Here is a 25,602-nt window from a genome sequence, read left to right on the forward strand (position 1 = left end):
AACTAGAGAGAAAGTCAGAGCACTTTGAGTCAGTTGTATCTATTCTTGAGAAGACATCTGAGAGATAAAAATCTATGAGACAGGGCAGGTAAACATAGTGCTCATCTTCAAAGGGGACAAAAAAAAGAGAAGTTAAACGATTTAACTTTTTTCTTGATACCGAAAAAACAATTTGTAAGCACCAACATAGCTTAGTCAGACTAATCAGTTTGATTATCCTTCATAGCAGCTTTAGCAGGCTTTAAGAATGGGAAAGAAACAGCAGATGCCATATCTTGATGTCAGCAAAGCATCTGGCAGTTGCACATTCTCATAAGCTAGGGAAATATGGTCTACATGAAATCTTTAAGTAACTGCAAAACTGGCCTTGGAGCTGAACTCAAAGAGTAGTTGGGATTGACTCACTGCGAAACTCAGAATGCATACCAAGTTCCAGTTCTCACCTGGGCCCACTATTACTCATTATTTTCTATAACAACTTGATTATTGTAGGAATGTGATTCACTATTTACAGGAGACAATACATCATTGGGGCTCCAAGCTTAATGGGCAATAATCTTAGACAAGATGTAACAACACTTTGTTGACTGCATATAAATTTTAGTTTAAGCAATTTGGTTGAAATTTGCAAGAAAAGGGTTTGAAAAAGACAGAAAACACAAGATGCTTTACAGTTAAAAGCAAGCCAAGATACTGTGGTGTAAATCTAAGCAATGTCAACCAAGAATATGGTGCCCCAAGCACATTTTGAGGTTATGTGTTTGTTAATGAATGAGTAAATTTGCAACACTGAATATTAAAAAAAAGAGTCATAATACTGGATTCTCTCCTCTCCAACGCTGTCTCATGACAACCGCCCACTGTTGTCTTCGTCTCATGCTGGGATTCCAAAAATAAGAAAGCTGGTCATTGTTAAATTGGATTTTGGTTTTAATGAGTTTGCATGTTTTTTCTTTCTGAACAAATAAAACTTTTTACAATAATTATATATATGTGACTATTTGGAGAGACAAATCTAAAATCTAAACACTTAAATGAATTATCTTAATTTATAAGCTTGCCTAATCAGCTAAGAACCAGTGAGCTAGAACCACCTATGCAAAAACTAGAAGGGGATTTTATGACATTGTCTGTCATTTTAACTAGGCTGTTTCTTTCTTTTCTTACTCTGCGAGTACAAATCTTGCATTTAAGGAGCAGTATAACTTTTTGAAACTGTTGTTTTGCCTAGCAGTTGCATAAATGGCCACACTTGACTGTGCCATGATATAAATACGAACTCAGCTTGCTTGGTCTTATAAACTGATCAGACAGCACTCTCCAAATTTCCTGGTTGATATGCCCTCGGCTTTCCACTCATTTCCCCTGTTTTTAAGACCAGGATACAAGCACTGCTTTAACTAGATACTCTCTCTTCCCCATCCTCTCCAAAGCGAAATTTAAACAAAAAAAGCTCAACAACCACCAAAAAGACCATGCTACCATGATGTAGCAAAAGTTTCCATATTCCACCCAGCTTCCAAGCAGCAGCAGGTTTTGCTCCGTGCCCTCAGCCTGGACTGTGGCTCCCTATGGTTACACTGGACAACCTGCAAGGTTGGAGAGAGGAGGAAGAGCTGGGACCTAAGGAAGGCTGCTCAGAGTTGCCAGCCTCACATCAGCAGATCACGTACAGGTGCATAACCACGCCGGTTAGTGAGACAAACGGACTGTCCTACAGTAATAATGGTAATTGGGAGGCAGCAAGTTTTAATAGATTCCCTAGTATTAATATTACTGTCGTAGAATACATATCCAAGTATTCTCCACTGTCAGAAAAAAAGGTGGTTTGTTGTTGTTATTGTTTCTTCAAGAACAACTTTTTTGTCATAATATTAAAGCAAGCAGTATTACATCGTGGGTATCTACATACTTGCACTTCCTTTGGTAAAATTTTCTAGACACAAAATTTGTTACAATAACCCCTTAGGAAGCAGGTCTTACCTTGTTACTCAACAAAATGGGATGCAATGAAGTAGTCTCAAGGTATTATCAAAAATAATTTCAGTTTACAGTTTGTATCTAAAACTTTGAAGTTATAGACTCCTTATAAATATGTACATAATATTTAATACTTTCAGAGTAGCTTTTTGCCATATTTGGATGCTCTAAAATACAGTATTTATTATTGCATATTTTGCATTTTCTCTTGCTCTGTTTGAACAATGAAAAAGAGATGTATTGTTAAAAGCACTACCTCTAAATTGGCAGCTTGTGCTGATTAGAAAGGTATGGTATACTAACAGACTTTACAGGGAGCTTAGATTTAAAATTGAAAATTAGGAAAACAGCCTAAACCCTAGCCTTTTGAACTGGTACTCAGGAAAAGAGAAAAGTTATTCCCCTTTCTCCTCTGAAATGATGGACTTGTTTTAAAAACTCTGTCTAAATGAAATAAAGAAGTGTTTAGAGCTGTTTGTAGGTCAGAAAATACAAACCAAGGAAAGTAACAGAAAACTGGTTCTTGCAGTCCCTATGCAAGGTAACAGGTTAACAAGAACAGCAAAACAAACACTTTAATTGACAGTGATGTTTTAGAAACAAAAAGCTTTCAGAATGAATTGCAGAAGTTTGAAGAGTTAAAGTCTGTTGGCAGTGAGCAATGCTCATTACCTTCTAACTCACAAGTTAAATCAATTCTTGAGAATCTATAATTAGGTGAATATACACAAACAGCACCAGAAGACTTCAACAGAAGACCTGGAACGTGATTCATGGGTTGATGGAACTTCTTCAACAATTTATCAATTGACAAAACACACCAGGGCTGTATTAATTGGGAAACTGGGTAGAAGTAAACGACCTAAGAAAAGTTGTAGTTAAAAACTTTTAGGATGAAACTGGTGTACAATCCACAAGTAATTACAAGAATTTTTTTTTAAGGATTTTTAATTAGCATCTTAGAGGTACGATGCTAAACCATTTAAGCCTTAACCACACCAGGTAGACAATTCGAAGTTAAAGCATTCCCCTTCATTACGATGTCACAAATACTAATAAAGTATGTTTTGCAGATTGAAAACCTGGATCTCAGGGCAGGCTGTTAAAATATATTACCAACCAAAAGCCCTGAATTTACTTATAATGATTCCAGTTAAGAATGTTACTTCAATGTATTTATTATACATATGCCCTAGTGGCTTGGTAAAAGAATGAATTTTTGGGGTGGTGTTTAAAAAAAAAAAAGCAGACTTTTCCATTGATGCAACATCAGATTAGCAAGAATGTGTTAAGAGATGCAGCCATGGATGCCTCCCCAGAGACACATCTAACTTGGATTATAAATAGAAGACACATTTATTAGGGGGGAAATGAAGTACTTGCCTTATTAAAATTGAACTGTTATTCTGGTACAAAAATACCGATTTGGATTTGCATGAATAAATACAGGCTAAAGAGGCTTTTTTACCATGTTCCATGATAAGCTGTTCAAAGAACTAACTGCATTACTCAAGAAGTTAAAAGCTTAGCTGTCAAAGAAAAGTGAGATATTAATAATATGCATGAGATCAGACATTTATTTAGTGAATATCAAAATAAAATAAATTATTTGAATAACTATAATTTTAAGAAGCAAAAAGATGAAATTTGGAAAAAGAGACAATTTGCTTAGGCTGTGGTGGTTATACAACAGATCCTTTTAAAGCACTATGACGCTTAAAGGAAAAGAAGATATCAGATTAATTCAGTTTCCTTACTGATATTGTCCACATTCAGTTGGGGGGTTTTTTGTTTGGTTTTTTGTTGTTGTGGGTTTTTTTTTTTAAACAGCAATGTCAAAAGAAAGCTTTAAGCACAATTAGACTTTTGGTAGTTGTTTGACTCCATTCTAGTCCTTATTTTCGCTGTTTTAGCAGAAGTTGTCTTATGTTTGAAGTTCATGCATGTTCTACACAGAATTGATACCCGTGTTTGACCAGAAAAGGTGTATTTACTTCACCGGCTGCTGTGTAATCAGTTTGTTATATAGATGCAGCATTCACAAGTGCAGTTCACAAGTAATTAAGAGATTACCACCGATGCTTTTTAGTGGTGTGGGGTTTTTCTATTAATTTTACAGTTAGGGTTTTTGTCTTTCCTACGTGTCTATTACTCTGCATTTAATAGAAATTGGAAATATAAATGCTTTTTTATTTTTACATGGTATCATTATATGCTTCTGCAACTCTTTCAAAGTCAGTTCTCTTTTGTACAGATAGCATAGATCTCTACAGGTCTCCATCGGAATACTCTCTTGTATGTAAAATGACCATTTAGCCACATCTTTTATTTCCTATTCTTCAACTAAATGATTCAGAAAGATCATGACAGATCGGAGAAACAATCTAGAACTAAGGTAAGAGAAACAAGAATGATAAAAGGTATAAAAACATAGAAGGACAGATTAAAGAAATTGTAATTGTTTAATCTGCAAAAGAAGAGAAAGAGATAGCATGATAATGTTCCATTACATAAAAAGTAGTTGCAAAGAGTAAGAGAATACATAATTTTCCATATATTCTTGGCACAGGACAAAAGAAATATTTCACTTAAATTACTTACAAGGCTTATCAGATACTTGAAGAAAAAACCTTAATGGCAGGAATTGTTGAGTATAGATGAGATCACTTTGGGAAACTGTGAAGATATTCATTGGCAAGTTAGACAAGCATCTGATAAGAATGATTTGTGCAGCTGATCCTGCCTTTGGGAAAGGGGATGGAACAGGTAACCTCTCAAGGTCTTTTCCTTCTACAACACTATCAAAATCAAATTATCTCCCTTGTTTGTCCAGCTCCAGGCAATTCAAGCACTTTACTCCATCAGGATCATCATAGACTCACCACACATTATTCCTATAGAAAGAAGGCTGAATAACAGACAAGCCATTAGTCACTTACTTGATTTCACTGACAGGTACTTTCCTCTGTGCCAGCTGTTCCACCATGCCTTTTTCTTCTGAGGGAAGCAATACTAACAAAGCTTCACCACCTTCTTTGTATCTGATTGAGGGGAAAAAAAAAAACAACCACCACAAAAGAGACCTCAAGCAGACATGCAAAAAATACAATTTTTTGTTGATGTTTTAATACCCAATGAGAATTTACATTTGCTTCCTTATAAGCAGCCCAAGGAGCAGACAAAAATCCTCACTTTAAAAAGGGAAAAGAAAAGGCAAACCAGTTAAGTGACTTGCCAATATCTCCACTTGAGCTGATTTCAAAACTACACCTAGAGCCCTAAACATCTGGGACCAAGACATAGATTCAGATCAGTAGATCTTTTCTTCCCTAGATTAGAAACATTTCTGTAGTAGTCAAATGGCACTTGATCAAAGCTTACAACACTAGAAGATCTAGCTACTTGCATTCGTCCTTTACCAATAGGTGTCTTAACACCTGGAACAACTGATTCTCCTTTGCACATCCTGCAAGTGTAAAGGTTAGGAAAGGATAAGTGCCTTGATCCCAAACAACTCCTACTTGCATGTTCAATAAAGGCTACTTTTCTAACAGGTCACAGAGGCATCACTGAAAGAAAAGCATAAAAACAGGAGTTCTTTCATTTATAGAAGCAGTTTTTAGGTGCAAAAGAAAAAATACTCTCAAACTGATCCCGTAAGATCATATCTAGTATTCACTCTTCAATGCATTTAACAGCTGTTAATGCATCAAATGTAGCTGAGTTACTACTAACTCAAGATACATGGTCAGCAGAGAAATAAAAATTCTTCTATTTTATTCTTAAAATATCTTCTTGTTCACTTTCTTTTTGTGAAAGAAAATGTCAGCTCCTACTTTTGGCAAATTTAGTAACTTGAGGACATTCACGGAGAACAAAAAAAAAAAATACCCAACAGCATTAGTAACCAAACAAAACAATGAGTTAACTGAAAAAGTAGTAATGATGAGTTAGCTTATCTGCATTATCTAAGTCCATATCTATTGTAACACATATATTATTTCTTCATTTACATTTACCGTACAGATTGATAGGAAAATATTGCATAGAGTCCTCCATTATATAAAAAACAACAATCCAAGTAAATTTCAGAAATATGCCAGAATTGGACAGAATCCAACTCACAACCAACTGAAGAGAGGAATGTGTGGGACACAAAGCAAAATAGGAGAGTGGTAAGTTACTATGCAGAGCAGCTCTAAACTGCCAAGAGCTACTCACAGGGAAGTCCCTAGGCAGCAGCAGGTTGTAAGCCTATACATAAACTGCTATGACTACAAGTATTCCATCTATTTGAAACAGAAAATTCTCATCGTATTATTTTTCAACTATCAATTTCTATCAAATTATTTACTACCTTAGCAGGCCTTTGGTTTGGTTCCTACTCCAGTCATATTTGTCTTTTCTTTTTTTTCCTATGCTGGTAAAATTTTTCATCCATCTTAAGCATATCTGGTTTGTCCTTTCTGTTTTCTATAAGGAAAGTTAACTGTTTCCTCTATCTTTATTCCACTCAGTCTGTTGCCATTTCATAAATCTTCAGCTTCTGTTACTCCATCATACAGTCTCCTGTTGGGTCTTTACTCCAATTGCATTCACTCTTCTCCATCAAGAGAACCATCAAGGAAAGGATATTATACAAAAGGTATAAACTGTCAGCAGAAGGGTAGGAGATGTTATTAGTTTGCCTTTGGGTCAGAGACCACAGAGAACAATTTACAAGACTGTAAATGAAGAAATAATATATGTGTTACAATAGATATGGACTTAATCACATATCTTTCCAATAAAAGCTCAGAGTGACAGAAGAAAACACCAGTTCAGTCTTTGTGGATAGAAGAAGGGACATAAGTGCTATTTAAGGAAGTATTAGAGTCAAGACTCCTTGGCTTAAGAGAGCTTTTAAGTTGGAGGCCAGAGAGCGCAGAAGGATGTTCTCAGGCACACCAAACAAGAATCATACCATTAACTGATAAAAATAATTTCAGATGGAATATAGGGAGCCCACATTTCTCCAAGTATAAACAGTTATCACTTGGCAAAAACAGTACTGCAGAACTGTTTGAAAACTATAAACACTATCTGTCACAGCATAATAAGCAATGCAAGTAGCAACAAAATCTGCAGTTAAAACAGTCTGACAGCTTTTATTACAGCTCTCTGCTTTCATTTGATGAATTTGAAAAATCGCAACAAAATGCTCTTGGATGCTGGGGGGGTTTTTTTGCCCAATGCTATACATGATGGGTTTTGGGACTGACTTTTAAAGATAATTTTAAAATGTTTAATAAACGTTTTCGTCATGAGATTTTAACCCTTACATTCTAGATTTCAAAATTTTACATGGAAATCAAATTGATACAAGAGGAGAGTCTCTGCCACATACCAGCACTATGTAAATTTACTGGTTTTATATGGTTTGGTAAGAGTACCAAAAGAAGTGGTAAGACATTTGGACTTTGTCCCAAAAAATACTGCTTTAAGGTTGTGGGTGAGGGAGAGATACTGTACAAAAACTATACTAACTTGATTTTAATCCATTTAATTAGTAGACCTAAAATGTTCTTAATGCAGAAATATCAGCTTGTAGAATCTTTCTAATAAAGAGTTCTAAAGCAACCCCTATGCTTGGTTTAAGGCAATTTATTATCTTTACCAACAGCATAGGGGGACGTAAGTCACTGCTGACCAAACATCCCATGAATGTTTGGGATTGGATCCCATTAATGATTGGGATTAATTATGTAATAATTAAGGTTGGGAATGACTTGCTTACATAGACCAAGTGTACCTTCTAAGAAAGCTCTATATATTTTAACCCAGCCAAATTCCACATGATATTTCCACAAAGTGGGTGCATGTCAGATACTGCCACTGCTTGAACAAGCAATGAAATCCCAGAAAGCCAATGAAACTTAGAGGACTTTGCATTTTATGGCAATAATTAATGATCACAGTTCCAAGGCAGCTAATTATTCATCAAAAGAACCTGAACTCTCAGAGCACTGTTGGAAAGAAGGATGAAAATGTTCTCTTTTATCTACCCAAGGCTTGTATCAGACAGGAAGACAGAGATAATATTGCTGCCAATACTAGTCTCACTGATTTAGACTGCAGAATAACACACAGCTCTGCTATTCTCTTCTGAACAGATGCTACGAAAGAAGATTCCAGAAAGAGCTATGAGAATGATCTGATATCTAGAAAGAATGTCTGTTTAGTCTCTTAATAAGAATCTTCCCCATTTGTCAAGATGACCAACAAAGTCTTGATCACAGCGTATAAGCACCTACAAAGGATGATTTTTGCAGATTCTTTAAATTTAGTCAAAGGTACGAAGTGATTTGTGTAGTTTTGTTGCTTCCGGCATTTGTAATCCTGAAGTGCCTGACTTTGCATTCTTAAATTGTTGCTTTATTATATTTATTTTATTCAGTGCGCAACACACAATGAAAGACCAGTGCCATACAAATCATGGAAGAAATGCCCATCACGGGTCAGAGAGTGCAGACATCCTCTCTGCAAGCCACAAACCCAAAGTCTGGAATGATATAGCACTGGAAATATCATTCTGTATTAGTTTTGCTTTTATAGCTTTTCCTCAGTACCCACGAGTCACTCTCAAAACAGGATGCAGGATCAGAGGAACCTTCAATCTGACCCTTGAAAGGTGTTCTTGTGTTATTAGTGCTAAACACATTATATGCTGAGTCAGTTACCTTTTCAGAAAGTACAAATTCAGGAGATGTAATTCTAAAGGCACATTTGATAATTCACAAAAAGAAAACAAGCATTAAATCTGGTATCTATGGACAACAACTAATTCAATGTTTACATTAAGTCTTGCAAAGCCTTTATACAGAGAAAATAGTACTATAGCTAGGTAAAGAAATAATGACATAAAAATAGACAAAGAAGAGACAGAGGTTTCCAAACACCTATACTTTCTCATCTTTTGGCAACTACTAAGGAAAAAAAAAGGCAACATTAAAAATATTTCTCAGAGCTGATGCCTTCAGAAATTCAAAGGGACTGAAAGACATCTGGTAACTATTGATGCAGTGTAATCTTTTTCCCTACCTATTTTAGAAACATTCACTCTTTTAAATGCCAATATTTTAAACGTACTTGAAGTTAAGGAGGAACAGTCTTTGCCCATTTTTACATTGTAAGTGTGATTTAATTAATTAAAACAGTTTAATATTAATGCTGTTCTTCAGAGCTAAACATCAAAATGAAATCATTACAGAATTGAGAAAGCTGAAAACCAATCTTAAGTACCATCTGGTAAGGTTTGTATCTGTTCAGTGTCCCCAATGGGTGTTTAGTTAAAGAAAGCAAAACACAAGCCTACAAAAAAGGAGTTTTACTTGGGCAGAGTATTATCTTATTTCTCAAAAAAGAACAGAACAACTCCGTAATATGCTAATAAAAAAATTATGGTCGTAAAGATAAGCTCAAAAAGAGAGGTTGCAGTGGAAAATTTAAGTTTTCAAGTGTGTTTTCTCTGTGTCTTTCATACTAAAAGCTTCTATATTGGCAAACTTATGAAAGCACAAGCTACTAAAAATTACATAAACAATAAAGAAAAGAACACTTAGATCTTCTGCTTAAAATTTGTTTCCATTACAATGCCTAAAACTTAGGAGAAAAGAACATCCCTCAGTATCCTAAGGGAATAAAATTCTCCACTAAAGCCAACAAAAGAACATTTCTGTAATTATTTTCAGATCACAGTTCCTTTAAACCTTTATATACGATAAAGCAGCAGAGTCAACCTCAGCTACTGAATTTCTTCAGCAGGAGGACTACTTCTTCTGCAGATGAGAAGAAATTAGGAGAAGTTCTCCCCATTCTTGCTGATTGCAGCCTTCAAGTTGTCCATCATCGCTAAAACCAAACATCTGTCCCAAAAGGCTAATTCACTCTGGTGATTTATTATTCACTAAGTATGCACCTCAGCTGTGCTGGAGAAAAGTAAATTAAAAACCTCAAAGTAATCAAACTTTCTTGCACTGTGTAGTAATTGATTACTTATCTTGTCATCTTCTCAAGGTGATCAAGAAAGCAGAGCAGGGACTCATCTTTGCATTGCGATTTTAACAGTCTCTTAGGATACCAGATAGAATTCATTCCAATTCTACGGAAAATTGCATCTTACTACCAGCAAGTCTTTGGAAAAAAAAAAAATTCACATACTTCTAGTTCAAATCTTTCTTATTTTCTAGTGTCTATTGGCTTCAATACTTATCAAAAAGGCAAGTAACTTCTCTGCAACTCAATCTTGACTTACAAGCAAGGAAGCTGTGACAAATCATCATTAGCACTCTAAAGCAAAGGGTAGGAATGATATATTTACACTGACTGCAGATGACAAAAAGGATGCCTACAATCAAGGGCAAGCACCAAAGGCTGGACAAGAAGAAAATGGGATAATTTAGGACAATGTGCTACTGGCTAATTAGAAGTAGAGAAAAATGGTTTAAAATGTCAAGAGCACCATTTCCCTAGCAAAGAAACACGAAGAGTTGCCAAATAGTTTCATTTCATACCAAAAAATAAATAAAATAAAACACTAAAATCAAGAGGATAGTTTATTCACCACGACAGAATCTATCTTAAACTTCTGCTAAAAATCACCCTGAGCCAACAGCTGGTATCAAGTGTGCAGGAACTAATAGCATGGCAACAATTCAGTGAGGACAGGATGAGAAAAAATGCTTTTTGTGCAGGCCAAACAGACATTCACTTTTTGCTAATCTTAACTTATCTTAACCTACCCTTGACCAGATCCAGCCAAAGGCTGCATATACCCCTAGCCAATACAATTAAAGCAAACAATGCTACCATTATCACGAAGGCAATAGATGAAATCATACCGTGGTTATTAACCAATTCCACCTTACCATGCAGCTGGAGTTGAGCTTGTTCTAACTACATTCAGAGTAATTTTACATCCTTGCCACAACCATTGTAACATATAGCTCAGTCAAATGCACCATATTTTAATTGTCAGTGACATACGAGTCACGGTGATACCAGAATAAAATAGGAATGGGAACCATCTGATTGATGGTCATCAGGCACCAGTGTTCTGCTGTAGGGCAGACATCCAGTAGGAAAAAAAAAAATGATGGGAAAGCAATGGAAAGAGAACTGTAAGAATATGCCTGCGTGGATATGCAGACCTTACAGGAAATGTTATATAGGTTGTCTTGAACAGATGTATTGCAACGTTTCCCTAACATTTGTATTTCAGAAGATACAACAAGTTGATGCCAAACTTCAAGAGACTTAAAGGCAGTATTTCTGCTTTGTTTGGCAAGAAAAAAATAATCTATTTTAAAAACTGGCAAAGGAGAAAATGGAGATGATAAGATAATTGTAAAATTTGGGGGAGGAGGGCTGTGGATATAAAGATACTTGCATTACAGTTTCCTGAATTGGAATACTTCCCATTACAGAAAACTCAATATAAAGGAGGTGATAATGTTTTTGAAGATATTTACCACACACGAACATGCAAGGAACCACAAGTATATAATTTTTATGCTTTGGAGGTCACACATCTACCACCATACTCAAAAAACCTATGTTTTGTGGGTATTTTTAATCTCTAACTTAAATGGGACTTTACCAAGTTGACTTGATTAAAGATCTAATTTTAGCCTAACTGGGCCAGGATGGATAGTATCAACATATGCTGCCATCTCATCTGTCAAAAGACACAGAAGTAAGGTATCACTGCAAAACTTGTGAGCTTAAATCAAAGCCATTCCTAAAAAGCTTTGCATTCTAAGCCAACAAGCCACCTTCGGAAACATTAGTATTGCAGAAACTCTCCACAGTAGATCCCTTCAGGGAAAGGAAATCAGGTGTTAAGGAAGCCAAATCAACTTCTCAACTCTTTCCCACCCAGGTCAAGTTTGCTAGACTTACGAGAAGTAAGCAAAAGACTGCTTTCCTTAAAACATTAAGGTCAGTACATTAAGCATTTGGAATAGCATCAAAACCAAGCCCACTAAATTTGCCTGGTTTTGCATGCGCATGATGATACACTCTAATTACATATTTTCCTTCTTCTTCCACTGGACCCTTTGTTCATCAAATATGGTTGCCAAACTATTAATACAAAACTATTTAATAGTTACTTCCACTGTGAAGCCAAATTATTCACCATCTAAGGTGATAATTTATTCACTGCACACCATTCACACCCTTCTCAGAACATAAGTATTCTGGAGCACTTGATTTTGCAACAATAATGTTCTTTAAACCTTTACATACAATTTTAGTTTCCATAAAGGAATCCAGAACAAGACAATCCCATCACATGGAATAACTGACAAGCAAAATTCAAAAAGCAGCACAGATCCCTGCTTCTACAGCAAAGATTTACCCCCGTAAAGACTGAAAGAATAAGCCAGTGAAATTATACAGGTATTTGTTAATGTACACACTATCGCAATTGAGATTTGAGGATGAGGAGAAAAAACCTGGCATAGTACAGTTCTTCATCTGTTGTAAGAAGTACTTGAAAAGAGAGAATCACCATCTGAGTATGCAAATGTACATCTAGTTTTTAGAAGCCAGGTTACAGTGACTTCCCAATCTATAGGTTAGCTAAAAACCTAACAATCATGCTTAATATAACACAGACTAGAAAAAAGTCAGTGAGTCAAGTTCTATTATTTCTAGCATGTAATTTATATATTATTTTAAAATTATTTTCAATTCCTTGATAAAATAACTATGGTAGTGAAGGAAAAAAGCACTGTATTGATGCAGACATTTATCTGTGTTACACTCGTATGTAAAGGAACAACATAAAACATCTATAAAAATATATTCAAAATATATCAAAATGGACAGTTTTATTCTGAGAAGACCTATTTCAATCCGATATGCATATGAATAAATCTGTTCACCCACACACTATCCTTCAACACAGAGAAACTAATATCCATATCTACCCCCAAGGCCTTCCACGGAAATACAATAATTCATAGTTTTGTTTTAAAATTCAACTATTAAATCTGATTATATAAGATACCATTTTTAAAGGTATTTCTTAAACAAAGTAACAGCTTTAGGTCTCTCATACTGGGCTCAATTCAGGCAAAACTTTGTTTCCAATTATACTACCTTCCAGGCCTTCTGACACAATGAGGACTGGTGAAATCTAAGCTTCAAAACAAGAAAACATTATTTCTCCGAGCCCAGGACCAAGAAGAGTTTTATCTACTGTTTATCATATCTGCTACACTGCTGGGTTTCTTCCCTTACACGGTAATTTGTTATTCTATTTTTTAAGTGACAAATGGGCACAGAAAAAAATGCATGAGTATCAGAATTTCTATCCCATCTACATGATCAATGGTCTGTTTTTGTGATAGGTATTTTTCTTTAAAACAACAAATCTTTAACAAGAGATCTGTGTGCGCTACTAACTGAAACTGGGCTGTATCATCAACTGTAAGTCCTACTAAAGCAGCCCAACAGAAATTACAACAGACCAGAAAGCGTGCTTGCTATTCACAGCTGAGCAAACGCTGCAGACAGCCCATGTTCACTGCTGTTCCTCGATTCAGCCAGGGAGAAGAGCTCTTTCCCATAGGTTGTGAACAGTCCAACATCCCATGGAGCATTTAAAACAAACAACAGAAAGTGAGCCAGCTTCATTTTTTGTTTTTGCTTTAGCTCACTTCTAATGCTTTGTTAACTCCTATTTCTCCATGGAGAAAGTGACCTTAGCAATATTTATGAATATTTTTTTTCGGATACTGAGCTATGAAGTTAGAGATTGCTTTGCGTTTTGTTTATTTTGTGGTTTGTTTTGTTTTCCTCTGATCACTTAATATCCTTTTCCTTCTCCTGTCTGGACGATAGCCCATTTACATCTATTGCCAAGTTCTGAGAACCATGCAACTGGGTTTTATTCATACCACAAAACCATAACCCACTTCATTCAGGCATACTGGCTAGGTGACCTTGTTTGCTAGACAGACTTAGTCACAAGAAATAATGGACAAGAACAGGCAGTGCCTCACCAACCTTATCATGCTAGTCTCAGAATAAATTGAATTCAAAAGGCCTTGGGAGGTTGTTGGGTCCTCCAGCCTAGACTGTAAGCAATCCATTTTCCACAGCAGCTGTGTTCACTCTACTGCATTAAGATACACGTGCTTATTTATTTTTTATTACAGCTTACAGGACAGCTTCATGTCAGCAGGTAATAACCTTAGCCATTAATATTTCAGTGTATTGGAACATTCATACCATGCCATTATGAAGAGAATTCTAATGGATAACACAGTGCCAGTCAGTCCGACTGCGGCATCGCAGGCCGCTGTCAGGAATGTAGCTAGGGTACAGTGTTTAATTTTAGAGAATTTAATAATGTGAATTGCAAGTTAAATATGTGGTGTCGTCAATTTCTTGTGACCTCCACCAGCAGCTATTTTTACTTAAGATAATGACTTGACTGCAATATAATATGAGATGGTCTAAATACTGCATTTATTTTTGAAGAAACATCAGTAAAAGTGCTTCAATAGGTCTTAAATATGAAAAAAATAATCAAACAAGAAGCTGCCATCTTGACTGTACTGTTTATTCAGGACCCAAGACATGTATCCCTGGGATACATTTCCCAATGAAAAAAAACCAAAAAACAAAAAACAAACAAAAAAAAAGCTTCCACCATTGAAAAATAATTCCATTAAGTCACTCACATTTTTAAATGCTTTAGTGCCACTTGCAAGGATTACTCTAAAGGCTTATTACTCTCACTTTCACACATATTATGTGGAATTACTTAAGGAGAGCCCCAATGAGCGTGCTTCAAAGCATTTTACTTCATGACAGAGTAAGATCATTATATGACCTGCCCCTTTTCACCTTTCCAAAATTTGATGTGCGTGTATTCTTCAGTATTCACAAGGCATCTAAAAGACTATAGATCTTTTAAGCCTTTATTCATACTTCTTGGCTCTAATCATCATACCAGCCAGTACAAAGATGGTAGGCAATAGACAATCCTGTTTTGGGAAAATGGACTTTTATTATTCTATTTGTTTTCAGAATGTAATTTACCAAAGGGAAAAAAGCATATGTAGAACTAGACAGAACATGCATGCCTGTATGCACACTATGTTTAATGACAACAACAAAATTACAGTAACTTTCCTAACTCAGTTTAAGCACCTAAGAAACCTAACCAACAAGCCTGGATTGAATACCATCAGAAGTCTGAGCCTGAGTCGGACCTAAAGCCTACATAAAGTTCCAGAAATACCACAGATAAAAACTGCAGAGCAAAAAGATGTATTCTGTTCAACATTCTACTGTCAGTATCTTTAAAAAAAGACTCCTGACAGAAAAATCACTAAACTCAAGTAACAGTTTTTAAGTCTCCTCTGAAGTAAAAAAAAAAAAAAAAAAAGAATGGAGAGAGGAGTAGAATGCTAGGAAAGAAAGGAATTAGTTACTGAGACATGCCAGGATACAGGTACATCCAAAATACAAGATATTTACGTATGAATAGAAAGACAAAATAGACTTTTCAGTGTCATTTCTACTCATCAATGCAATCACGACTGAAAGAAAAACAACCCTATATATGTTTCTTTCATGCCATATGTCCTGGTTTCGGCAGGGATAGAGTTGATTTCCTTCCTAGTAGCTGGTACAGTGCTGTGTTTGGGATTTAGGAGGAGAACAATGTTGATAACACACCGATGTTTTAGTTGTTGCTAGGTAATGCTTACACCAGCCAAGGACTTTTCAGCTTCCCATGCTCTACCGACTGAGAAGGCTGGAGGTGCACAAGAAGCTGGGAGGGGGCACAGCCAAACTGGCCAAAGGGACATTCCATACCATGTGACATCATGCTCAGTACATAAACTGGGGAAAGCTGGCGGGGGGGGGCTGCTGCTCGGGGACTGGCTGGGCATCGGTCGGCAGGTGGTGAGCAATTGTACTGTGCATCACTTGCTTTGTGTATTATTATTATTATCATTTTATTTCAATTATTAAACTGTTTTTATCTCAACCCACAAGTTTTTCTCACTTGTGCTCTTCCAGTTTTCTCCCCCATCCCACCGAGGTGTGGGGGGAGTGAGCGAGCGGCTGTGTGGTGCTCAGTTGCCGACTGAGGTTAAACCACGACACCATACAACTTACAAATTATGTTTGGAAAAACAGTTGGGGCAAAAAAGTGAGTATCAGTGTGCTTCAGAAATTATTATCTTCTGCTGTCCCCTAGTGGCACTGTAACGTTTCTCAAAATTGATCAAAGAATATTTTCAACTGTAGGCTTCATAGGCTACAGAACAGAAGGCATCAATTGAAATTAAAACCCAGGAGAAATAAGTTTTGCAGACAATTGCGACAAGTAGCTCTTATTTACTTAGAATTTTTGAAACTAAAACCCACAGGAAAACACTGTGATCTAGTATTTTAAATTACAGACTTTGCTAAGAGATTGTTTGACAAAAATATAGCTAAAAATATTTATGGGCATGGCCGTGATATTGTCAGTATTTTAGAAATTCTGTTACCGAACTAGCTAAGACTTTAAATAAATACTTTAAAAATGCAGTTGGAAAAAACAGTTTCCAATCACTCCAATCGTAGCATACCTTTCAAGTTGGGAAAAAAAAAAAAAGAAAATCAAGATGTGCCAATTCTACTACAAAGTAAAAGCATTACTGGACAACACCCAGATTTTCTTGATCTTACTTTACCATAAATCAAAAATGCAGGATTGCAATTTATGTTCTTCAGTAGGATGAAATGCAAGTGAAATGCTACTTAGGGAACACGGTGGTCTTATCCACTTAAAAATCAATCATTATCTTTCATCTTAGATAAGGTTTTGCAAAACTGTAAAACAATATGGGAACACATCCACGATTGCTAGTCAAAGGTTTTTCAGCCCCATCCCCAAAATAATTTCTCTCTTGACTTTCATACTTACTTTTGTATCACAAAATGATTTGTGTGTTCAAAAGTAAACAGTATTTGGCATCCCAGTTTTAATTACAGTTTAACACAGCCTCTTAATTAGCCGAGATATTTAATTTAGCTTTCATTCCATGCAATTATACACTCTCATAACCCATGAAAATTTGTAATTATCTCTAACCTCATTAATGAGGACTACTAAACTGCAGTTCAGTTCATTTTTATCAAGTTTCTAGAAGAAACACTAGCTTCTCATACTAACTGAAGCTGCTGAAAACAAGTGAAGTTTCCTACTCAACACTTAAGAGTTCACTGGGAAGTACATTCTCAATTACCCACATCTAAAATTGCATTAGCATATTTACTCAGTGCACAGTATTTACTTAAAACTATTAAACCTCTCCCTTGTTTCATTTTCAAAGATTTCTTTCATGCTGTTAAGTTCACTAAGCAAATCACTTTCCAGGACTGCTTTACTTTAAGGACAGAGAGCGCTTCTATGTTTCTCCAAAGTGAAAGCCCAGTGTAGGCAGAACCTTCCTTGATCTTTGTATCAGATTAAGAGACAGAAAATACCCATAAAGCTTTTCCTACAGAAGGAATTTGCTTTCAATATCAGCCACCACCCTGCCAGCTCAAACAACTTGTTCAGACATACTACCAATTTCAGTAAGGTCTGGCTACTGAAAAATTCACATAAAGGGGAACGCAAATGACAGCCCGGTGAAGCAAGGGGCAGGCATCCGGCACAGCCCACGGCCTACAGGACAGGCTCTCTGCCCCAATTTTCTCCCTAAATTTGTCCCTCAAGCAATCACAGAAGGTCATATTTAAGAGGCCGCTGAAGACAGACCCTTAAGGTTGCAAGACTAACATCCTCATCAGAGTGACATTTTACGAAAAGCATTGTGGGAAAGGGGAGTTACTTGTTTTTATGTAGCTGCTTCCCCTCTCTAAACCTACTTACAATTGCTCTTCTCAGCAGCTAATGAGAATTGGGACAAGGCTGAGGATTGTAACTCCAGGGAGGTGCTTTAACTCAGTGACACAGCTCGGGAAGAGCTCAACAAGCCTCCCAGAAACTGTCAATTAAACAGTGCCAAATACATTGTTTTCCCTTCCACGTTATTTAGAATACATCTTTTTGCTCTACAGTTTTTATCTGTGGTATTTCCAGAACTTTATATAGGCTTTAGGTCTGACTGAGGTTCAGTATGCCATAATGACAAAATTACAAGCCTTCTGTGGAAGCCACACAGGATTAAAAAAAAAAAAGGGGGGGGGCCCCACCAAAAAAAACAACCAAAAAACAACCAAACCACACCACAGAATTCTAACTAAGCCTATATCCTTTTCTCTCAATTAGGATGCATGATATTACATCTAGATTTGAATTTAGCCAAATAGCTACATGTTTTATCTAATTACATGTAACATTCACTTATTTTGTTTATAGACAGCTTTTTCCAAAAGCATTTAAAAATTTATTATTCCCTTCTTTATAAGAGGCAGATAGGAAAATGGAGAACACAGGACAGAATGGGGCAGAAGCATTACCAATTACAATGAAAACATGGCTAGAACTTCCACATTCTGAAAGAGAGCTGGAAGTACACACTCCTATTACAGTCACCAAAATTTAATGCCATCTGATCCAGAAAGACAGATTTCAAACTCCTGTAGTGCAGAGTGCTGAAGTCCTATTCTAAGAAACTGTTCTGTCATTAGGTTTGACTTCCAACTATATTGCAACAAAGATGATAAAACCCTACTGCAAAAAAATTAAATTAAGTACAAGATTTAATGCCAGGTCTTGCATTTCGTCCTTCAGATAACTGCATAAAGTTTTTGATCTACTTAATTATACGCAATAACAACTTCTGTTTCTCTTAAAAATCTACTTCAGAGATCAAGGACAAGGTTTGCAATAATGTATCTGGGTAACTCCCTTCTGTCATAAAGGCTTAGCCACAAATATTTTAACTAAAGCTATCCCTAAGAATATAATTCTACAAAAGACTTAGAAAATTAAAAATTTAACCTGTAATTAACATTATTTGATTCCTACCTCCCCAAATTAAAATAAGGAAGAAATATTTCCATTCTTTTGAAGAGTCTTCAATGACACAAAGAAATTGGATGCACAGTCTAAAGCCTTATGTATCTATAAATGGCAGTGGCAAAACAACCTTTTCCACCCACAAACATTCTCAACTCAGCCTTTGAGGTAATCCTGCCAAATGCAAAAGAAGATTTTTGTTTCCTCACTATTAATCTTCCCTGATCAGATTAAACAACTGGGCATATTTTTTCTGTCTCCTGTAAGGAGCCTGTAAAGCTTACTAAGAAATGATTAAGCCAAACCATTACTCTTAAGTAATCAAAAGGGTCTTTTGGTGATAACAGCCCTTCTTTCTTTCCAATTTATTTCTTGATTTTTTCAAGTGAGTCTTTAGCCAATTATCTGTCCCTATAGTGATCTAGTTTTAAACATTAAAATATTAATGAAAAGTGGAAACAAACCTGGCTGTTCTTCCCACTCTGTGGATGTATGTGTTTGCATCTTCTGGACAATCAAACTGAATGACCCAGTTCACCGCTGGAAAATCTGTGTAAAGAAAAAAAAGTCAAAATTTAAGCTCACTGTACTCAAAATCCTTCTATTCAAGAGTAACATATTATTTTGGACCATTAATTCCTGTGAGAACCATCATTTAGACCAATTTACAGACATTAGGTGCAACCTCTGAAATAAAAATAAAATTAATTGCTTGTATTAGCATAACATAAACAATCATCCTCTTCATCAAAGAAAGCTAAAATTAATGGTGTCTTCATTTCCTAAATTATGACAGTATACTGAATGGAACATAATTTCACACTTGACAAAAACAGGCATGCTTTGTGTCACACAGATAATAAAACACTACTACATTTAATAATTAAATAACAATATCTGACCCACTTTTCACCTACAGTATCAATATCCTACACCACCGGGGTTTGAAGTTAGCTGTGGCAAGACAGCACTACTTCAGCTGTCCACATACAGAAATACCATAGTCCCTCCAAAAGACGGGAGGGGGTGACCAAGCCTGACAAAGAAGTCCAACATTGAATGTGAATCGTATTATTAATTAGCATTTTCTAACTGCTGCACTTCATTCGGCAGCAGCATGCTTTGCATTTGAGTAAGTTTGTGTTACTTCCTCACCAAGTCTGTAGCTACACTGTATTCCACAATTATACCTACACTCTAAACCCAAACAACCATACCCACATTAGATCCTCAATAGTGAGATTTCAGCAGTGTAGAAGGTATGATAAACAGTTTTCATTTCTGCCTTCAGTTTTTACAGTACCTTCCTTCCTTTTGTAGCATATTGACAAAACCTTAAATTTTGGACAACGGAGTTTGCTATCTGAAAGAAGAACGAGTAGACTCCTGAAAACAGTCTTGTGTCATACCAAAATGCCCCCAAGTACTAAAAAACAAAAAAAAAAAGTCCAAAGTATCCACTGAAAATATAAAGAAGTAAATCATAATTCAGCAGGTAATGACCAGGGGAAAGAAAGTCAAGCCAAAACAGGTACCAATAGTCTTGCTTTTTCCCTCATCTATTTTTCTGCCTCCTTAAGAATACAGTCTTATAATGCCATTCATAGTTCAGACATTAAAATTTCTTCAGGTTTTCATTTCCACATCCTGACAGGTTAGTAGTTTTTCATATCCGTTGGAATAACCCACAGGATACAGGCACTGCTGAAATCTTGCCTTAAGGCATGTAGTAAGCAAATACATCACTACTTCCATTTTCTCTCGTTCCAGATATTTGTCATAGAACATGGCTGGAAAAACTAGATTGTCTACAGACTTAAATAAACAAACAAACAAACAGACAAACAAATAAAAGACAGCTTCCACTGACTACCTCACTAACAAATGCCATTACAAAACTGGTGACAACGTAGATCCTTCTGGGACAAAAAGAAAAACTAAGCACAAATGAAGTGGGCCTCTTCAGTAAAGAAACAGCAGAACTCTAAGAAGCATATCTCTTCTGAGATACCCTAATGAGCTCTTAAGCAAACTACAGCTTCATTTCTTACAAATCAGGTTGGTCTTCAGCACATACTATCACTGATAAAGTCTCAATAGGGTTAGACCATCACTTTGTGAATAACTATTGCTTCTGCGGGTACATACCCAGGCCGCGAGCTGCAATATCTGTAGCAAAAAGTACTGCTGCCTTTTTCCGAACAAAACAAGTGTAGACTTCCATTCTCTTCATCTGATGCTGCTTGCCATGGAGTGCCAGTACAGGAAGACCAGGCTGTAGCTTACAGAACACTCTGAATAGATACTGGACCTACCCAACAAATTAGGGAGAGAAAAAAAATTACCATGCAATGTTAAACTTGTTAAGATCATGTCCAGCATATAGAAACTGACTTAGCACATCAAATAAAACACACTTTTCTCCACATCAGAGACAAGAGATGCTATTTTGAGACTTTGTCACACGCCCGGGTACTGAAAGAGGAAATGAACTGTGGCACAAGATTGGCATGCTTTTTGATGGCATTTCCTAAAAGGAACGAGAGCAGGTAACAGCAAGAACGACTTGGAACATGACTAGCTAGGTTGTATGCAAGGGACTGAAGTATCAAAAGTCCACCAGAAGCACTGCTTCTAGACAATACTGGGGGGGTACAGTGTCTTATGCTTGCACTCAAAGCAGTCTACACAGTCTTGGTTTACTATTTCAAGCTTCAACAGCTTCTCTTATAAAAGCAGTCTGTTTACTCTTACATACAGTACCATGATGCAGCATTATTTTATAGCAGGCAGCTATCTAATTTTTTTTAAGAAAATAGTTACAGAAACTGCGTATATTGCAGTACAGCTGCAGCTCAGAATTTCTGTACAACTAAGCCTACCACCTCACTGTACGCACCAGCCAACTGCAGAACAACAAAAATATTGTACCCTCTTGCACAAGTGGAAGAACAGCAAAGAATATTTACTACACCATTGTATGTTGTAAAATATTCAATACATGCAGTAGTTACAGGAATAAATACCTGTACCATACAAACACATACAAAGAACTTCAACAGAACAGTCCCAGGACATTTATACAAGTAGGTATTTGAACGACTACTTCCTATATAACCATAAGAAAAAACCTTCCCTGCACTATTTCACAATTACAATTTCTTATATAGGCAGATTTAAAAGCTTGTAAAGAAAGTAGGGACAACTATTAAAATACACTGTAACCCAACTACGAAATGTAGTATGAGACAAAACTGAAACAGCTGGCCCTTAGTGACATAACTTTTAGCATTCATTTTTAACAGCAGAGCACAAAAATGGCTGAGTACACCGAGATCTCCAGGACCTTCCTGCATCGAGCCTGGGTCACTGAGCTTCCTGGCAGCCAGGCCCTGCATGACATGCCTGCAGGAGTAGGTGTCTCCCCCAATTTCCTGTTGCAAACTAGTCCAGAATCTCAGCTCTCTGGTGCCTTGACATCTACATTAATATCTTAATTTTAACAGCTTTAAAATGGTACGGGGGAGGGGGAGGGAATAGCCATACCTCTTTACAGCTTGCAAAAAACACAATGCTCTTCTTTTTCAAGTGACTTCTCAGGAAAGAGTATAACACATTTACTTTTTGCTGAAGCTCACAAACAGCATAGTTCTGATCCAAAGTTGCCGGGGTACTAAAAAAAAAACAAAAACCAAAAAGTACATTTAGATACCCTTAGTTCCCATAACATTAAAATGAGAAAGAAAAGAAGGGAAGAGAGAGAATATACAGGCATACAATACCTACAGACCTGCTTGTGCTTTCTTTTAAGTCAAGAGTGTCTGACAATTACCCAGAAAAAGGAGAAGGGGGCGAGGGGGGAGAAAAAAAAAAGTCAGGCTGGAATGTTCTCCCACTTTGAGGAACAAGTCTTAGCAGCTCCACTAGAAAGCTACTCTTGAAAGATGAATCTATTTCCTTACTAAAAGCCAGCGGGGAGGAGAGTACAACTTTTGACATTACTTCTAAATTCATTCACTACTAGCAAGCCAAACTCTTTCCATGTCTAAGCAGTGACATTCAAATTGCCTTGACTTAAAATGCAATTTTGTTTATTAGTCCTATTAAAGCATCATTTGTGCTTAAGGCAATGTCAAAGCATAGTCTAATCACACACAAAAAATGAGCATTGATGTACTTCTACTGATTACACCATGACATGCAAAGTGACTTTGTAAAGCTCTGAATTGTCATCTTAACTCACCTTTCCGTTCTTTACAAAATAAAATAACTAAAAAAAAAAAAATCTTTGGCATATTTCTCCTTGAAATACATCTAAATGCTCATCTCTCACAGTTCCTCTGCTTCACCCTAAACAGGCCAAAGGTATTCAAAACTATTTTATTGAAGGTGCCACTTGGGAGGATGAAATTACAGGACACTACTCCAGTTTTTATTCTGCTAGTCAATTTGAATTATGCCACAGCACCTTTTGTTTTGTAAGTCTTTCACAGGAAACTGTTTTCATAAGGCAATAACCTACTGTATACTAAGGCAGTAAACTCTAAAACAAATGAATACTTTCCTTTTTTTGATTCTGTTTATTATCTAATTGCACTCTCCCAAATATTTTAAAAAAATTAAATGTAATTTAAAATAGACTTCACAAAAAATGTGAGATCTGTGAAACAGATGTATAGTCAGTCCTCAAAATGAAGACTACATACTAGGTTTGTACATTCTCTTCTGCTAAGAGGATATTAACCACACAATTTTTTCTGGCAATCATGCTTATTTAAGATGCCTTTGATAGTATGACTAATTAAAAAAAGGTATTTGCAGTACAATACAGAGATAATCAAATCACATAGTTAAAACTGCCTCAGGATTCAATCTGGTTCTGCTGTTCATCTTGCTGATTTCTCGTTTGCTCTTGGGAAAGCCATTTTTATCACTGCTTCACCTTTCTCCTGCATCTTACATATGGAAATATATGCATACTTCATAGAAAAGCAGGAAAAAAAAAAAATCATACATGTTCATAAGCAATTTGACACTTAGATGATAGAACCCACAGAAATGCAAAATATTAAATAACGTTCTTCACTTAGAACTCAAAAGAAAAAAACAAAGTGCCAAAAAACAACATGCTTTTTTTTTTTTTTCATTTAGTGACACATTAAGTTTTTTGAGCTTGGCAGACCACATACTTCACTTCTCACAAGGCCTTCCCATTCTGATCCAGACTGTATGGCATGACAAATTTATTTCATGTGCACAGTAAACCCAGCACATCAGGTAGCCACAAGACTTACTGCACATGGACTAATTGGTGAAACACTGGCACAGGTTGCCCAGAGAGGTGGTGGATGCTCCATCCCTGGAAACATTCCAGGTCAGGTTGGACGGGGCTCTGAGCAACCTGATCTAGTTGAAAATGTCCCTGCCCATGGCAGGGGGATTGGACTAGGTGACCTTTAGAGGTCCCTTCCAACCCCAACTATTCTATGATTCTACTGCCACATGCTTTCCTTTGGGCACCTAATATTGAATACACAAACAGGACTGTCATTCTGCACTTTACCAGTAGAGTAGCATTTCCTTGGAAAGCCAGATTTATCAACAGCACACAGAAGAACTGTATTCGTGAAACACATCTGGTGGTTCTGCACAGTAAGTATGCACACACAGGAGGTAAGGAAGCCAAACAACAAAAAAGTAGCAATTCAGAAGCGAATGCTACAGCCAGGACACTACTCCATCCAGGCTATAACCCACTCTGGGGCTTGCTCCTGAGGAAGAAAATTTCCAGTCTGCGAATCTGCCTGGGGAGCCACAAGGAAAGTGCAGGTTCAGCCTCCCAGTAATGAATCAGTCAGAACTAGTACCCTAGTATCTGGAAATTCCTTGCTTTCAGGAAGGCACTCAACAGGATCAGACACTGCAGGAAGGAGGATGCACGACGTAACTTCTGATTCAGGGAACCGACAGTCAGAGAAGCAGTTAAGTAGGATCACCATCTGTTTAAACCCTCCAGGAAAAAAAAAATTATCCCGACATACCTGAATTTGGCTCTCTCATGAACCCAAACATATTCCGGATCTTTCAGACTCAGCCGTGCAAGATCCTTCACTGATTTTGTTTGTGTCGCAGAAAAAAGCAAGGTCTGGCGTTTCTTAGGTAGATTTTCTATGATTGCATTCATTGTATCAGCAAACCCCATGTCTAGAATTCTATCAGCTTCATCAAGAACTGAATTGAGAGATAGGTTTGAGAAAATTTGGTTTTAGCTTTATTTATATTTAAAAAAAAAAAAATCATACATCAAATCCATATGGTACAAAAATCCATGCCTATTTGAACTGCAGAGATTAGCTTAATTACTGTGTATGACAGCATTCTCTTTAGATATTCATGTAGTCCATAAAATGTTTTTTAAAAAACTGCAATAGAAGTCATAGCATTTCCCATAATCTATGCACTACAGCCCTCAGTTTCACATGCTGAAGCATAAAAGATCAGCATTTCAAGTAAACAGTTCAGCAATTTGCAGACAGACTGCAAATTGCAAACTCACTGTCCTATTACTGAAACAAAAGCATGGAATATAAAACAGT

At 36.5% G+C, this 25,602-nt stretch overlaps 1 protein-coding gene across 2 annotated transcripts in view; it reads right to left on the reverse strand.

The window, feature by feature from the left end:
• The window catches only part of DDX10 (DEAD-box helicase 10), a 209,406-nt gene that overhangs the window by 168,718 nt on the left and 15,086 nt on the right, over nucleotides 1-25,602 (reverse strand). The window contains exons 6-10 of one of the 2 annotated variants that reach the window (XM_076328171.1): nucleotides 25,048-25,237; nucleotides 22,553-22,679; nucleotides 21,155-21,317; nucleotides 19,471-19,555; nucleotides 4,920-5,021 (exon numbers count right to left, since the gene is read on the reverse strand). In XM_076328171.1, the coding sequence (XP_076184286.1) occupies nucleotides 4,920-5,021; nucleotides 19,471-19,555; nucleotides 21,155-21,317; nucleotides 22,553-22,679; nucleotides 25,048-25,237 (667 nt within the window). The remainder of the gene's footprint in view (nucleotides 1-4,919; nucleotides 5,022-19,470; nucleotides 19,556-21,154; nucleotides 21,318-22,552; nucleotides 22,680-25,047; nucleotides 25,238-25,602) is intronic. The other variant, XM_076328172.1, reaches the window with a different exon arrangement.

The sequence above is a fragment of the Aptenodytes patagonicus genome, chromosome 1, assembly GCF_965638725.1.
Source record: "Aptenodytes patagonicus chromosome 1, bAptPat1.pri.cur, whole genome shotgun sequence".
NCBI lineage: Eukaryota > Metazoa > Chordata > Aves > Sphenisciformes > Spheniscidae > Aptenodytes > Aptenodytes patagonicus.